Genomic DNA, 17,360 nt, shown 5'->3' with positions numbered 1-17,360 from the left:
TTTTTTTTTTATTCTGCATTTAGTTGGGCACACCCTTGTCAGCCAGAAAAGCCAGAAAAGCACACCTGGGGCTTTTTACCTGTGTTTACCTGTGTTGGGTAAGCTGGTTAAGCTGGTAACTCAAGTTTAGAAAACTGCAGGTTGATGGGATACAGTCACTTGAAATACCTATAGAAGTGGGGCAGTCCACCAACGTATAATGATTGTTTAAAGGTATAGATAACCTATATGTCAATATATAACTTTAAATACAGGGTGATTAGAAAGTAAGTTTACCAAATCAATGATATGGTGTGTTGATGTGGTAAACTTACTTTATAATCACCCTTTACTCAATAATACAATCTTCAGTAATACTAAAAGTAGAAACTTCATAAGCCCTTTGCAGATAATAGAAACCTCCTCTGTGAATTCTCTCATCAGATCATCTTGTATATCACATACTGCAACCGGGAAATAAAAGGACTTTTGTGTTATTCCACATCATGTAGAGAAAAGTAATAACGCAGTTTAAAAAAAAATAATATACAACTAATAAAAACAGCATAAAGAAAAAAAAAATTAAAGAAAAAACAAACAAGGTGTAACAGCATGAGTCTCCATAAAATATACAGGAAGTAAGATCCTGCCACACAAACAGGAAGTGAAGTGTCTTGTTTATTGAAGGGAACTATGCTCATAAAAGTATTACCATTATGTAGGCATGATTTGGTAAGACTGTGCTCAGAAAGGTTTGTTGTGTTAAATGATGCGTGATTTACCTTTGTTTAAACGTGAATTCGCCCTATGACATGAATAATTCAGTACCTCATATTTGTAAATAAAGGTGGAAGCTGACCAAGCATGCTAAATGTCATATTAACTGAATAAACCTTCCTCTCAAGGTCAGCTAAAATGTCATCTTGATCTTTAGCCGGATAAATAAACAGGTTCAGAAAACACTTAATCCTGTACAACAGACGAGGACCATGCTGGGGATTTTTTTTGCAATTTTAGGAGGGCTAGTTCAACTTTTGTTGCAAATATTGGTAGAGGGCTACACATTGCAAACATATGACTTTAATGTTCCTTCCATGCCATGCCTGGACCAATTTAGCTAACAACTTAAAAACCATATTACACACAGTTCTGTGGGTAAAGTAACATGAAATATGAGACACCCCATAACAGCCTAGTCCTGATCCCTTTCATTCTTCATTTTATTTGATTAGTATTACAAAAGGCTGTTGGCACTGACAACAATATCTACTCTATCTGAAAGTACAGCATGGATAAACTGACATTTACTGCCGTTTACAATAAATGTGTTGAATTAAAAGGCAGGTGGTGAGCACCCTCGCCTAGTCCAAACGCATAAACACCTATCTGTTTTACAATAAATTATTCTGTGCTTATTATCCAACATGTTGCAATTATGGATTGCAGAGCATAAGAGCCTAGGTTTGCAGTGTTTCTAAGGCAACCAAATCAAGTACCAGTGTTGCCTGTAATGGAAAGCCATTCCATCCTGATTGTAAGTCAGTGACAGGGGTCTGAAATAAGTGTATTAGACCAGAGTGCTGAGAAAGCATCACAGTGGCTGAAGTTCTAGCTGACTCTTCTAAAGGTTTGCTGTTAAAACTGCTTGGGAAAAAAAATGTAATGGTGACAAAGCATAACCAAGCATAGTAAAGTATAGAGGAGAATGGTAAAGCATATTATTAGCTTAGTATACTGTAAAGATGAGCAGGCTGGTATGTTAATGCAGGCCTGAATGCAGTATATAACATACAACTGGGAGCACTTTTATATAGGTACTACGATGAACATTCACTTCAGCCTTATTGGACTGCTGCTATTTTTTCTTATTCTTTTGGTTAAACAATCAAGTTTTTCTTGATCTAGAAGCAGCTAGATGTATTTGAAATGCTGAAAACTGAATGATTTAGAATCCAACTCCAATGAATAAATATATAGAAGTATAATATTAGGGCAGTTATACTGTATATGAAAGATATATAGATCCTCAGTCTCAAACAAGGATCAACACCAGTTTCCAGTGCAGGTACATTTTCTTAACTCTTGTATAATGTAATGTTAACATGAATATCCTGTTTTATATACAGAGACTGACTGCAAAAGGCAGTAACTGCAGAAGTCTGTATTAAAAATGGTATCAGTGCATAAAAACACATAACAGGTCGCACATATTTTAAAATGATATGGAACCCTTTTAGAGGATATGAAAAAAAAGGATTTGCAATGTACTGAGTAATGTACTGTAAGAGCTTTTGGTAATACAATATGCATACTGCATGATATAACAAGAAGCATATGGAATTGTCATGTTTGCAATATTTAACAATTTTATGGGCCAGGGATAATGCAATTACTTCAGTGGAATTAGCTGCAGACAAAAGCCATTACAGAATGCACTAGGTGTACCAAATCTAATTAAAGCTTTTCACTTCAAAACATACAATAGTCAAAAAATAAAACACAATAAAAACGCCTCAGTAGCCTCTGTTAACCATGACAAATTAGACTCCTCTGCTAAAGCATTAGATTTTATTACATTAGGTTTACACACTACAGGATCATGTCCAGGTCTTGGCCACTAGATTCAATCCTTCACAGATAGTAATACACATTTTCTATGTGAAGAAAGCGCTTGTTGAAGCTCTTTCAAAAAGGTTACCCTCCCAGGATAGGCTGGAGACTGATTTAAGCTGCATTTTGTTATTGTAACAATTCAGTTATCTGAATTACAGATGGTGCCACAGACAAACTACAATTGAAAGAATACAAAAGACCAGGACAAAGGTAGAAATAACAACAAAGCACATTTTCAACAGAAAAAAATTATATATTTATATGAATATATACATGTATAATTTATTTGTTTTATATATTTATCATAAGAAATAGGCAGATCAGTTTTCAGGCATTTGCCAGACTGATCACTGTAAATAAAGTCTTGCTATAAAGAGGATGGAGGATGTTTTAATGCACAGCTGCTCTCTTTGTATTGGAATCATTGTGCAAGTGGAGCAGCTTTTAAACATGGGTAGAATTGTTCATAATCTGACTAGTTCATTTAATATTACATCAGGAATGGACTGCAGCACAGTCTCTTTGTTTACTGGTCATTTGGTATCTAGTCAAGTGGTTGTCTCCTAGTGTAATACTGTAACATATAAAGTACTATCCACTTCTCCAGCGCAGGCATGGATACCATTACTCAAGAGCTTCTGAATTATATTAATAGCGAAACTTCAATGTATGCCCATTGATAACTATTTATATTACATGACTGGTGAAGTGCAATTATACACTCAGTAGCCCTGGATATATAATGCTTTAATCACTCTTTGCTTAACTCTATGTTTTCTTCACTGTTGCCAGTATCCCTTGGTAATGAGATGTAGATCTCAGGGGTACTTGTCATATTACATGTACTGCAAGTGTGAAATGTTAGAGACAGCATAGAAAATCGCAGGGCCACTAAATGCAATTTGATTTACTTAATGTAAAGGTAATGTAGAATACTGTGTAGGAAACAGACTTGTGGGTTTTTATTTTCAGTCAGTTTGCAGAGATAGAATGCACACTTCGATGACATGACTGCATAAGGCGCTGATTTTGCAATGGTGAGCAATAAATAAATGGACAGTTCTAGAATGTACAGTACTAAAATGATTTGGAAGCATTATTTTGAGTTCTAGGTACTGTACACTCTAGCTAGTTTATTAGATGCACAACTGTTTATCCCTTAGAATAATTAAATAATGGAAAAGATTCCAATAACAGCTCAAATACATGCTGTTATATATATATATATATATGTCAACATTTAAAGCCTTTAATTTGTAAGGTAAGGATTTATGATGAAAACAGGGTGTTAATGCCTATATTGATCTATTGATCAACATCAATATACAATTAACATTTCTTTTTTTTTGTGAAGATAGAATCAAACTGCTAATGTTACAAAAATAGCAACAACCAACAGTAATAATCAACTAAGGCCCCAATACAAAATAGAGTGCGCAATTATGGTATAAAGCACACTTTGCAAAATGGCATTTGAGTTTCTGACATTCCTGTTCAGGGATATAAACGAAGTGCTGTATTATTCTAGTAAAAAATATAGATACTGTGCATTTGCTTTGCAAAATACGAACAGAAAGCCAAATGCACTGTATTAAAATGCTATCTGAAGTCACCATACAATTCAAGTGTGTGTTTGTGTGAAGTGGACCAAGTATTAATCTTTCCAAATCTTCTACATCTCTCCAGTCTTACAATTTGTGTTGTCTTGCACATGTGAGCTTCTCATTCACTGTTCAAAGAACTGTGTCCCAAAGGCATCCTCATTGTTTTAATGTAACACGTTTGTGTCATAATTCACACTGTTTCTGCAATAAATGTGTACATTTCAGTCAGTGCATTGCAGCAAAATGGTGCTGATACCTCTACTTGTGCTGAAAAAATAATCTCAAAATAAGGCTCACAGTGAGTCACTCACTTATGTCTGAAAAGAACATTTTATTAAAAGCAGAATTCAATTATTGACCACTAAACAATATAACACGCATTATTTTCTTTTGTTGTTTTTTTGTTTTTTTTTTTAACTGCAGGGTTTGTAATAAAGTTACCTCTCATAGAATATTTATGTAGCATCTTTCAGAAAAAGAACACCAAATCGGATCACTTGTAAAAGTTAGAAGCATTTATTCCTGAAAAAATGTAATAATTTATTCGTAAGGTCCAGAAATAAATGGTTATTCCTGGGTTTTTCACTAGCTGCTGCTAGTGGGGAAGGCAATCGTGAAAAACATTTGTAATCGCTTCATTTTCTTTTTTCATTATGGTAGAAATTAATATCCAAGCCTGTATTAAATCTAACGTTATTGTCGTACCTTATCTTAGTAAAAAATATCCTAGTACTGTAGCTAATCACTGAGATTAGCTCCTGGTAGCAAAAACCAAGTAATAGTGCAGGTGGTAAAAGTGGGGTTCCAAAGCTTTTTCTAAAGACCTAGTCAGTAGCCGTAATTATGAGATGGTGGTATTTGTATTCCGCCTTAAAACGAGAATACGCGCCAGTGGAATAGCATTTTTGGGTAAATGGGAGCCACAACCATGCTGTCTTATAACCGGTACTGTGATATAAAGGTTCCTTATAAACTGGGAGGACTGTAATGTATTACAGGAACTGGAACCAACAATGCCTTCAAATAAAAGAAAGAAAGCTGCTGCACATGTGCCACAGGCTGATGTTATTTTTTAACTAATCACCTACTGGGCAGTATTTTCAAAAGGTCATAGTTTTTAACTCCAGTGTTAATCAAGAAATCAGTATGTAGCATTGGTTTGGGGATTTTCAAGCGGTCGTTATGCCTATTTCGTTATTAAATAATTGTCCTAATGCGATTTCCGAAATTATGTTGATTTACGAACTAATGTTAATATTTTAACGAGCAGTGCTTCTTGAGACTATTTTTTTTTGTTTGCGTGGGAATTTAAAAGCAAATCTGTGTTGTCATAATTTATCAGGAGTTCATTTGCACTTGGAAAAGGGGGGTGTTAATTAACGAAAGAGTATATAACGCACCTTGAAACACAAATGTAACAGACCTCGGCTGTGACGCCGACGATACAGAGAGAATGTACAGGAGTTCATTTCTCACAGACTACCTAGATAATTCAATATTTGTAGTTATGAAAATATTTTAATATCTATACTTGTGGTTATGAATGAGATGTATTCACTTGTTGTTTTAACCACTTGTAACCTTACGGAATGTTTGTGGTATTGCTAAAATGTTTCTGCACCCATGTTACTACCAAGAAATTATAAATCCAACTATAGCCTATTCTGCAAACATACATTATATGACAGCTGACCTCTACTGTAGATTTTATTTGAATTATACAACTGAAATCTTGGTATAGAAAACAGCATATTAGATATTACAATAAAGTTTCCTTAGGTGATTGTGGCTTTGCAATACATCCTTGACTTTTAACACCTCTGTCTAATCCACACAAGAACGAAGAGCAGGCGTACAATGCCCCCCCCCCACTTCTAATCATGTTGAGTTTATTTTATAAACAAAATTGTACATTGTGTATTGGGTTAGGCCGGGAGTTCTATCATCATTTTAAAGGCTTAATAAGTATATAATGCAGTTTTACACACATGGCATACATGTATAATATAAATAAACAAACACAAATGGCACGTCACATGTATTTATTTCTAGCCTACAATCATACATGCTAAAATACATACAAAATTAGACGTCAACATAAGAAAATAAATTCCAACCAATATACCTGTATATAGATGGCTTACAGTATTTTTTTTTACCAAAAAAAAGATTTCAAAATGCACATTAAAATAGTTGTATATAGTAAGCCATGGCATAATATCACCCCCTAATGAGGGGAAATGACTAGTGGGGTTTAATTATTATTATTATTATTATTATTATTATTATTATTATTATTATTATTATTATTATTATTATTATTTTTTGTAATCCGTGCCATCCAATTTTTACCCACACGCCAGATAATCGAAATCAAAAAGCAATAGTTTTTCATGTGACCCTGCTTTAGCCAATTGGGTTGTAAGTTGCAATATAAGGGTTTAATTAACCAAAAAAAAGCTCTTGACTACTGAGAGAACTACAGACCACTTTTGAGACCTAGACCATCTACAATTGGTCACATGATACCATTTTCAACCAATCAATTCCAAATGCAAACTCAAGGGTTTTTAGGAAACTCAATAGCTACAAGACACTACACTATCTCAACACTCTCCACAGAAATAATTTTTTCTGTTATCAGCTAAGGCATCAGTAATTTGTGCACTTAATAGCACAGTGACTGGGAAGGCTAACAATCTACAAGGCAGCTTAAGCATTTTTATAATTGTTAAAGCTGATCTGTTCATTGCAGAAACGGCCATTCTGACCTTGACTCATAAATGTTTTAGTGCAACTCGAAACGGCCTCATCAGCAAACATGTACTGTAGTCTAGAGCAGGTAGTCTGGTGCAGGTTTGAAAGAAGCCATCCCTCGAGTTAAGCAGTGAAATGTTCTTACCAAAGCAAAATGCAAAGTTATTATTTTTCATGCACACGCAGTATGGGTGTTTGTATACAAAGGAATTCTACCTTTCAAAATAGGACTACTGTAAATAGCCACACTCTCCCTTGTGTTAATGGAGTATTCTTTATATAAGGTCCGTGCAATATAGAAATTAATATTATTTCATTGTAATTTTTTTTTTTAATTAGGCAGATGTATTTATATAAAGTGTGATTCCAGCAGCCTTACTAAATTCAAAAAACAAGCCTTATGATTACAGCACAAAGGAAAATAGATCCCTTGTTCTAATGAGGACCTAGGGGGCTTAACTTGGTTACCATGAATCAGAAAGAATCAAATAATTTTAACCATTCTTAGAAACCCCCTCTCTCTTATCTTATGAGGGGTTTGATTGACTTGCTAGACTATATCCTCTAACACTGTGGAGCAGTTCTTCAACCAAACAGACTCTCTTCTCAATTAATGAAACAATGGAACAAAAGGAAATCTCATGAGGTACTAAAACTAAACATTCTTGACCAAAAACAACAACGAGTTTTGCTTGCATTCACATGTCTAAACAATCATTTTTTGCAAGTTTACATCGATATTTTTTTTTTAAATTTAGTAGTCGTCAATTAGTTTTTGTTGTTGTTTTCTCCCAATTTAATAGTGTCCAATTATTTTTGTTTAGCTCAGCTCACCCCCGCGCTGACTCGGGAGTGGCGAAGACAAGCACACGCTATCCTCCAAAGCGTGTGCAATCAGCCGACCGCTTTTTATCACACTGCAGACTCACCATGCAGCCACCCAGAGCTACAGTGTCGGAGGACAACGCAGCTCTGGGCAGCTTAAGGCAAGCCCACAGGCGCCCGGCCAGACTACAGGGGTCGCTGGTGCGCAGTGAGACAAGAACACCCTGGCCGACCTAACCCTCCCTCCCCCCGGGGCGGCACTTGGCCAATTGTGCGCCACCCCCTGGGAGTTCCCGTCCACGGTCGTCAAAGGAATAGCCTGGACTTGAACCGACGACATCCAGACTATAGGGCGCATCCTGCACTCTACGCGAGTGCTTTTATTGGATGCGCCACTCGGGAGCCCCACTTTACATCGATTTTAATAGAACATTCTACACAAAGGATAGTAAAGAAGAATGTTCTTAAATTTTACATTGCTGATATCTTAATTCAGTCCCAGTTAAACCTCCAAAAGCTAGTGGGACACCATCAGCCCAGCAACCAAAAGGTGGCTGCTTTACCTGTGACTCACGTGTTTTCAATGTCAGGGTTTTTTTTCCAGTGAACTATTGAAGTAGATTTTGGAAACGAGTGCAACTTTGAAATATTTAGTACATTTAATAATAGCTTTAAAAAATACCATTATAAATGCAATACACATGTACCTTAAAGTGTTCCAGAACCCCCTGCAGTGTTTACAAGAAACTTTGTCGTTGTTATTTTTAGTTTTTTTAGGGTTTTTTTTTTTACATATTTTGGATAGTTTTTATGTTTTTTTATAGTTACACGTTATAATTAAATAAATTAGAGAATTAATTTTTTTCAACTTTTACTTGGGAGTGTTCGACGAGAGAGATTTTTTCTTCTGAACATCACAGTGTATCCAGTTCATGCTCCCTCCCAACACTGCTGGCGCGCTGATTGAAATGAGTGGTGTATTGTGGGAACTGAAAGTCAGCATACAGTGCGATCCTTAGAAGACATTTTTTTTCTCCTGGCGAACCATGTAAATGTTGAGAAATGTGTTGCCCAGTTGAATTATGACCCATGATGTGCGATTAAAAAATCATTAATATGTTTAGAAATATTACGCTGCGATAAGGGACAGTAAAGGTAACGTAATGCATTTCTTGCAAACTTTGGAGGGTGTTCTGTAACACTTTAATGGGTGTGTGTCTTTATAGGAACATGTGAGACCTATGAATTGTGGGTAATATATATATTAGGTTTTACCAAATTCAGTTTTCTGGCATTTTCTAAAGACTACACTGGTATCACACAGTCAGTCTAACTATTAAACAAAACATCCTAGAGTGAGGTTCAATGGGCTCATTCTTATTCCATTTAAAGGGCAAATAATATATATAATTTTTAACTGAATAAACTACTGCCAATTAAGCGCACTTCAAAGAACTGTTCCACATTTCATCGTTATACAAGATGCAAGTTAATTAAGTTAAAGCTTGGTAGCAATGACGATAGCAACTGAGAGCGCACACAAGAGTTTTATTAGCTCTGAAAGACTGGTTTGTTTTTCTCTTCAAACGTTTTATTAATTTAAAATGTCTGTACATCAGTAGGAAGTGCCGTCACATGAAGGAGTGCTCTGCACATGTAGTGCTTTGCTGTTTATGCTGCCAGGCATTTGAGCAATCAGGCCTCTGCTAAATATGTTCTGAATCGACCACTGATCATTTCAATAATATACCTAATTGAGGGTAGTTCTGAAAGCCAGAGCTGGTGCAGGACTAAAATGAGTTTCAAACCGTAATTAGTTTTCTAGCTATCCAAGAGTACTGCATTAGCGAATTAACTGTCCCTTTTAAATAAATTCTGATTTAAATCAACAAAATAAGAACATTTCCTTTAAATGGAAGTAGTATGGGATCTTCAGCCTCCACTAGTTTAAAAGGTTATTCATTCATCACTTCAAAAACACTCAACCATAGATTTTCAGTCACAGCAAGCTATAAATAACAACTTAAATAAGACATAAGATAAAACTGATAAAAAACCAAGTCAAGTTTTATCTTGTTTTATCTTTAAGTGTCAGAGGTCAGGGTTATTGTTGGACAGGATTAAAACTCTCTGTGGCTCACCAAGTAAATTACTGCTGCTTAAAATGCAGAGTGGGCCATGCAAGAGCTGTTAAACTTGTTTGCATCAAACTGCTGATATTGGCTAAGTTTATGGAGAATAATCAGCTCATTGCCTTTCAAAGACCCTTATTGGTCTGGTGCCCACTCAGTCCAGCCAGATTCCCCAAGCTGGGCCCAGGCCTCTAGGGTTCAGTCTTTCAGTAAAGACAGACGATTGGCTTGACAGCAGGAACACAGTCCTCCTGCTTGTTAAGTGGATTGTAGTGATGAGGCAACAGTCAAATACGGCAATTCAAATTGTGTAGAAAACTGGGATCAAATACATTTAAAAATTCATGCAAGTGGTGTGCTTTACCGAAAGTGCATCTCAGTTGAAACTCTGAACAGAGATTCTGAAATTAAGCGAGGAGGAAATGAAATCGCTAATTTATGAGCTGCCCGAGGCTGCAAGTTTGAGTAAGAGAGAATGGAAATACTTTGGCTTCTGAAAGACAGTGGAGAGTTCAAGAGTGTACTAGTGAGAGCCCTCAGGATTCAGAGGACAGGTAAAATCAACTTTTGCAATAAAATCAGAGAGAGAAGGTCTGCAGGTAAAGAGTATAGAATGGTTTATGGACCAGTAATAGAAAATGTAAGTGTTTTCATGGTCTGACCTGAATCTCATTTGAAAATCATAGAGGAAACATGACGGTAATTATGGGTTCAAATTTCATCTTTAAGTGCAAGTAGTGTCAAATGTCACTTTAATTACTTTTTTAGATGTCCTTTTCTTTTGTTCTTTCTTTTTAATGTTTGCAATCATTCTGAGTGCTTTCTGTTGCTTCCTTGTTGAATATTACCACTTTTCTCTAAATCTGTCTTTACCTGATCTGAGCTTGACCGGAGAATCATAGTGCTGTGACTAAAAGCTTTCCTCTTTCCATGCTAATAATGTGCCAATGTTACCTAACAGCTCCACCTACTCTATCTGTCACGTGATCTGAATGGAATGAGGAAGACTGTTCAGTCCTGGCACTTACTGTACTCAAAGCTATTTCAAAGCAAGGCAAAGGAAGTTTAAGAGAAAACTGATATGGGAGCAACAGAGCCCAGAACCACCAGAATGATTAAAACACCATCAAATAGTAAAACATACACACACACATCTGAAGGTTTGGAATAAACTACTGTATCATATCTTCCAAACGTTGGATCACTTTTAGTTGAGTTCATGATTCACACTTTTTACTGTTTATCAATCTGACAAGAAAACAAATGTTTGTCTTATAAAACCAGTAAAAGCAATTTAGACACACTTACTTTCAGCTGCAGAATATGATATAGTCACTCAAAGGCAGCGTGGTGTTTCATTTTTATATCTCATGTTGGAGTGCTGGCACATATTGTACAGATTATTCCTTCGGTAGGATGTACACCTATTATCTGCTGCCTCTGGCAAGTGTGGGATCTACTGGGCTTCCACACCTCTCCAAAACCTGATGTTTGCACCCGCTTAGAAAGCAAGTCCTCATTTACCTCAGATACCCACACCTATATTCTCAATGTACCTGACTGTACATATTAACGTGATCCCTATTATCTTGACATTACCACAATGCCAAGTTCAAGTTTCCATAGAAACTTCCACGTAGAAGCACAGCTGCTGCCCTCTGAAGACAAATTGTCACTTTAAATGATAAAAAAAAACAACCCACACACAACTACTGAACCCTTTGTGGATGACTGAAGGCCAGATGGCGTCTTTGAAATTTAAAGGCAATGGAACTACGCTGCGCAGAGCTTCGCCCCTATTATCATACACACTTTTCATTATGAGGGTTGAGGTTATATGCACTATGTATTGTATCAGAAAAAGGTATTTTGAAGTGTCCAAGATAAACTGATTAGGGTTATTGGACTTCAACATATTCTGTAACGTATCCACTTGTACTCCAGGTAACCAGCCAAAAGGTGTAGCAAAAGAAGCTTATGTCATGTTTGCATATTTTACAAGGGAATCCTTTGATGAGCATGCAGTCCCAATAGTATACCAACACTACTTTATATTGTATATTCAGGAATATGCAAGAATTTATCCGGATCTCTGGTGAACAAAATGTAACACTATTTGTCACCTGAAACTCCATCTCTAATTAGTAATCATCATGATTTGTAACACATTTATATGTTGTTAAAAGTCCCTATAAACAAACGGGGGGAATCATATTTATGAGAATGCTGTTCTGCTAATGTGGGATGCTTTTGCAAGTCTTGTTTATTACACATTTAAGGCTGTGCCTTCTCTTTTCTTACACAGTATGAAATGTATTTTTTTCTTTAACATAAAAAGCCCACAGAAGCATGGTTTGAGCACCGATGAGGAATAACTGTCCGCTTGTGCTTATCTAAAGATACAACATATGGAAGTACTGTAACTTAATAATGTGATGTAAAAACAAAGTTCTACTTGACTGTTTAAAATATGATCAGGTCCATTTTCTGGTTCTTACAAAACATACCAATCCCAATTTGGTATGCGAGCATGTGCACCCTGACATGTGATGTGCCCACCATATTACACCTATGGTACACCGCTCAAGAACTGCTGGTGAAAAACTCCCTGCAACGGAGAGTGGAGAGCTTAGGGGTCCCAGCTGTGAAGAGCAATGGAGGGATCTTTGAAAGAAGTCTTATTTTGTTTTTTTAGACGTCGTCTACCCACCAATGAGGCCATACAGAAGGTCTTCCTTGTGGCCATGGGTTATTTCACTCAGTGGCTTATGCTCCTCCAGATCAGTTTGTGGCTGTGTCAACTTCCCTGAAGATCACACTGGAGTGTGGACCTTGCTTCTGGCTGCCAGAAACTGGGGATGACCTCGTCTCCACCAGCTTCAGCACCACATGGATACCATCCACCAAGCAGGATGTTTCAGTAACCATAATTGAAACGTCTAGCTCAGCTACTGTTGTTCACCCCAAGGACCAAATACAGATATAGAAAAGTCAAGATGCAGTGGTCGATAATAGAAAGCTGCTTGATAAAACAACCTTGTCTTTGAATGGTATTGCATCCCAGTGAGTTATTATAGTCATTGTACTAAAAAAAGTTTAGTGAGTGAGTAAAGATTAATTAATTTGGATTTACATGTATGTAACTGAATACTCATTTAAGCTTTTCACAAATGTCTGGAAAATCTGACATTTTATTTGCATATATTTAAAGAAACCTGGTTCTTGAAATGCATGCAAACTTGCCTCTCTGTGGCATCACTAATGAAATGCAAGCACTAAGAAATTAGACTTTGCATTTGAAAGAGGTAACATTATAATTACTGTATATAACCCTATGACATAACTGTCCATTTGATCATTAATCCTGATTATTACTGTTGCTGGAATAATCAAATGTACTGTCATCACAAACATACTACTTTGTCTGTTTTATACTTCTGCTTTACAGATTCCTGCTTCAAATCAAGTCACAATATTTAAAATACTGTACATAAAATTAAGCAGTGTACCTGTGCTGTTCTAATGTTTCCAAACCCCATTACAAGAATGTGTTTTTCCTACCTGACATATTTCTAAAGTAAAATACTACATTAATCTACTTCCCTTTATAATTCCCGTTATGTTTCCACCTTTCCAAAAAACAAAAACAATGTTCTCCCTAAATAGAACTCTACAAGTCTTCAGCAGTCCATGGTTGTGTTCTGTAAAACTTTTAGGAGGTAAAAAAAAATAAAAAGACTTCAGGTTCCATCTGTTGTCCCGTTTTTTTTTTCAGTTTTTTTTTTTTTTAAAACGTACCATAGCCTAACATTCTAAAACGTAATTTTCCAAAAAAAACAAATCATGATTGGACAGTAAATGAGACAGTTTACTTACATACATACATACATACATACGCATGTACTCCCAAGTAAATCTAAATAGCATCATTTTATTAACGCACAAACATTTTTCTATACCGTTACCTTCCCACCCCACTTTACAGTAAATCACGACTACAGTACACGACCCCACTCTGTTAAAAACGCACTTACATATCAGATGCAGCAGGTTGGTACTGCTGGCTCCGGCACAGAATGGAATGTCCACAAGCCTGTCCCATTTCTCATCGTGGCTTATTCAAAGCAGGGTTCCGGAGGAGCTCAGTTCAGATGGTGGTGGGGGCGGGGGTGGAAAGTTTATACCCCCCACCTCTCCAGTCAGTGTCCCCGAACCTCTGATTTTGAAGGGAGAACGGCTCGGGCTCTGTTCGAGTGCGAGAGCGAGTGTGTTTGTGTTCGCGTCTCTCTCTCTCTGTGGTGTGGGAGTGGATTGGGAGTGATGCTGTAACAGATCCTGATGCAGCATCTGAAGCATGCGGAGAGATACGGGCAAGGAGAAGCATAGATGCTCTCTTCAAACCCTCAAGGGTCCAGCCACGCTGATCAATGCTGACGCTGCACTAACTCGGGGCTGTGTTAGCAGGGGGATTGCTAACAGCTGTACCGTAGTGGTATTATAAACGTGCACTTCACATCTCAGTAATAAGCTGTATTCAGTCTCTACGTGTGGATTAGTAAAGTAATTTGTGTTGTGTGAGTTCCTATTGTTATTAAAGATTTTGATATTGTCAAACAAAAAAAAATGGCCATTATCCAGACACGTGTGTAGACAGATACAGTAAACAGACCAGACTGGACAATAAAATAATTAGTTTGTCAAATGCATTTCTATATAAAATATTCGAATTAGCGTCATCACAGTGCTCTTATTATGAGCATTGACTTGAGCTAGCTATTGAAAACATAAAAAATCAAGAGTTTAAAAAGCCTGAGTATGATATGGTATTGTGGTTCATATAAATATAAACAACATTAATAGCGCTATATAAAAATACTAATTCAATATTATTAGTCTATTAAGTAATGTCATTTGTTAACTATTATACTTCAGAACTTTTGTTCTCAATTAATCAAATTGACTCCTCCTCCACTACTAGGTGAACATGAAATCAATATAAAAATGAGTCATTATACCAAGAGACAATGAACTGTGTAATTTGAAGTTCATTAAAGACAGGACTTTTGTTCAGCCACGCCTGTTTAAAATTATTAATAGGAACACATCAGCCCCTCAGATAGCAGGCTTGAAAAGTTGTACTAATCACAACTACGTCTTTGAAATGTTGTATCATCATAAACAGTTAAGTGGAATCCATTAGACTTATTACCTATGGATTTTCACAACCAAAAATAGCTTATGGGGTGGCTTTCCCGACAACAAATGCCTTCTGAAAATACATGGCAATTTGGCCAGAAAGTAAAAGGAGATCTGATGTAAAATGGCTGCAGAAAACATCATGAAATGACCAAATCCCCAGTTATTTACATCCCAACACATCGAATGATTTTTCGAAACGTATACTTTAAAACATGTTTGTGTGGATTATTGGTATAAACACAGACTCCCCACAATCAAAATGAATTCCAGCTGTCTACATAAAGCACTTAAAAAGTTAGACATTACTGCTTAAATGTTCCCCTTATAAATCAATTAATGTTGCAAAGGATTTGCCAAAAGATATTTAAATATTTATGTATCACAGTTGTTTTAAAATACACTTTACACAAGACATAAATTTACATATCAAACTGTGCCTAGATATTATGTTAAAATCAGGAATATACATTAAAGCAGGTTGCTTCTAAGACATAATGTAATTTCTCTACCCTTTCATGAGCACAGAAGACAGCTGATGTATACCTTGCAGCATTTATGACCCATCATTACGTTATATCTTGAAGCTTTCTGTATTGGAATACAGTCTGTCAGTCCATTAGATTTGGTAACTGGTTTGACATCATTGTGGGTAATAGGCTCTATGTGTGGTTAAATGTAATTCTGTTTGAAGTACAGAGACATATTTTGATATTTAAGAATAAAGTCCTATATAGTCTCCATTTAAATAACATGACATGTAATAGCAATGACATGCCCATGCCTTTTGCTTCTAATCTTAGAAACCTCAGTTTAATTTCCTACTGAATCCATTACTTTCAGTTCAAAGGACAAAAACATCAGTTCAAGACACAGTATAATTCTGTGGCTCTGTTTCCTGCTCATTGAGGAGAAAACACTGTTTTTATAAATGTATTTTTTTTATATAAAATATGCAGTAGGGTTCTTTGGTGTTGATAAGTGTTATTTAGTAAAATAAGAAACCCTAATTAAACCTTGAACTGAAACACTATGAAACTGGGCTGCATTCTTATTAGACTTTAATCCTAACATATATCTTTCATAAGTACAAGGAGATTGGTTTGCGTTTAATGCATGATTCATTATATTCTCGCACTAACAGTTGAGAAATCGTGTAATTTTGTGACCTTTCTGTTGACTCCACCAGATTTATGTACAGTAGCTGCTGAGCTCACATTCAAAGTACCAACTTAAACCAGGCTAACTACTGGAAGAGTGCAACGTTTTTGCTACCATTATATTGTAACAAGGGGGTATATCAATCAGAACATGCATACATACAGTACATACTCATACATACAGTGAAGATGACATGCAGCAAGTATGCTATTGTGTGGAGGCTTTTGTAATATTTCTTTGTTTTTCATTTTCTTGGTATCCATTAATAGTCTATTTCTAGCCACTGATTCTTCTCTAAACATCTCATTTGAACTGCTTGTCCACCAGGGTGTTATTTTTGACCTCATTGTGGTAATCATGCTCTCACATGCTGGTCATGTGTATTGGCATAATTCAGAGAAGAATCCTAGCAGACTGATTCAATGATACGAGATGGTTTGCATCAACATTTGTCTCTACTCTCTACTCTACTCTACTCAAGAATGCTGCTCCCGGTTACGTGATACTTTTAGTCAGGGTTGAAATTCTGCCGGTACTCACCGGTACTCAGTACCGGGACTTATTTTGATGCCAGTATTTAATCTGCTTTTCATCCAACACGGATTCATTCATCCACTCACACAGTCCACTAGCGCAACGTTTCTCAAATGCGCTTTCATTTAGCACAGTTTGTGCTGCTTGCATTCTGTTTCCTCACACTGCTTCTGTTTCTGTTAGCTGCTATTGACCACCATTAACGTCATTATAATCACTGCATGTTGATTGGCCGAGCTTTCATTCTGATCTGATTTCATTTTGGCATGCATCACAAATCTCCGCCCAATTCGCTTTGCGTCCGTGCTCATTCGTTGATCAATGAGAGAAGCTTCTTTGTTCATGGTGAATTTGTTATAATTGATCAGTTATTTAAGGCTTATTTTGTATTCATAAATGTATCGTGTACTAATATGTATACATTTTAAAAGTATTTATTCATTGGCACTCAGATTGTTTCCATTGTTTAAATGTTTACACCCAGCTGCACTTGTTTGTTGAGAATTTCACCCCCGCTTTTAGTTGTAAACATTTATCAGTTTAAGCTACAACTGTTCAG

At 36.3% G+C, this 17,360-nt stretch overlaps 1 protein-coding gene across 1 annotated transcript in view; it reads right to left on the bottom strand.

Moving 5' to 3' along the window:
• The window catches only part of LOC117407105 (cGMP-dependent 3',5'-cyclic phosphodiesterase-like), a 169,176-nt gene extending 154,899 nt beyond the window's left edge, over nucleotides 1-14,277 (bottom strand). The window contains exon 1 of the mRNA XM_059028344.1: nucleotides 13,945-14,277. Within this exon, the coding sequence (XP_058884327.1) occupies nucleotides 13,945-14,012 (68 nt within the window). The 5' untranslated portion in view covers nucleotides 14,013-14,277. The remainder of the gene's footprint in view (nucleotides 1-13,944) is intronic.
• Between the last annotated feature and the right edge of the window lie 3,083 nt (nucleotides 14,278-17,360).

Source organism: Acipenser ruthenus, chromosome 8 (genome assembly GCF_902713425.1).
Source record: "Acipenser ruthenus chromosome 8, fAciRut3.2 maternal haplotype, whole genome shotgun sequence".
NCBI classification, from domain to species: domain Eukaryota; kingdom Metazoa; phylum Chordata; class Actinopteri; order Acipenseriformes; family Acipenseridae; genus Acipenser; species Acipenser ruthenus.
This window is presented reverse-complemented; position numbering and strand designations above follow the sequence as displayed.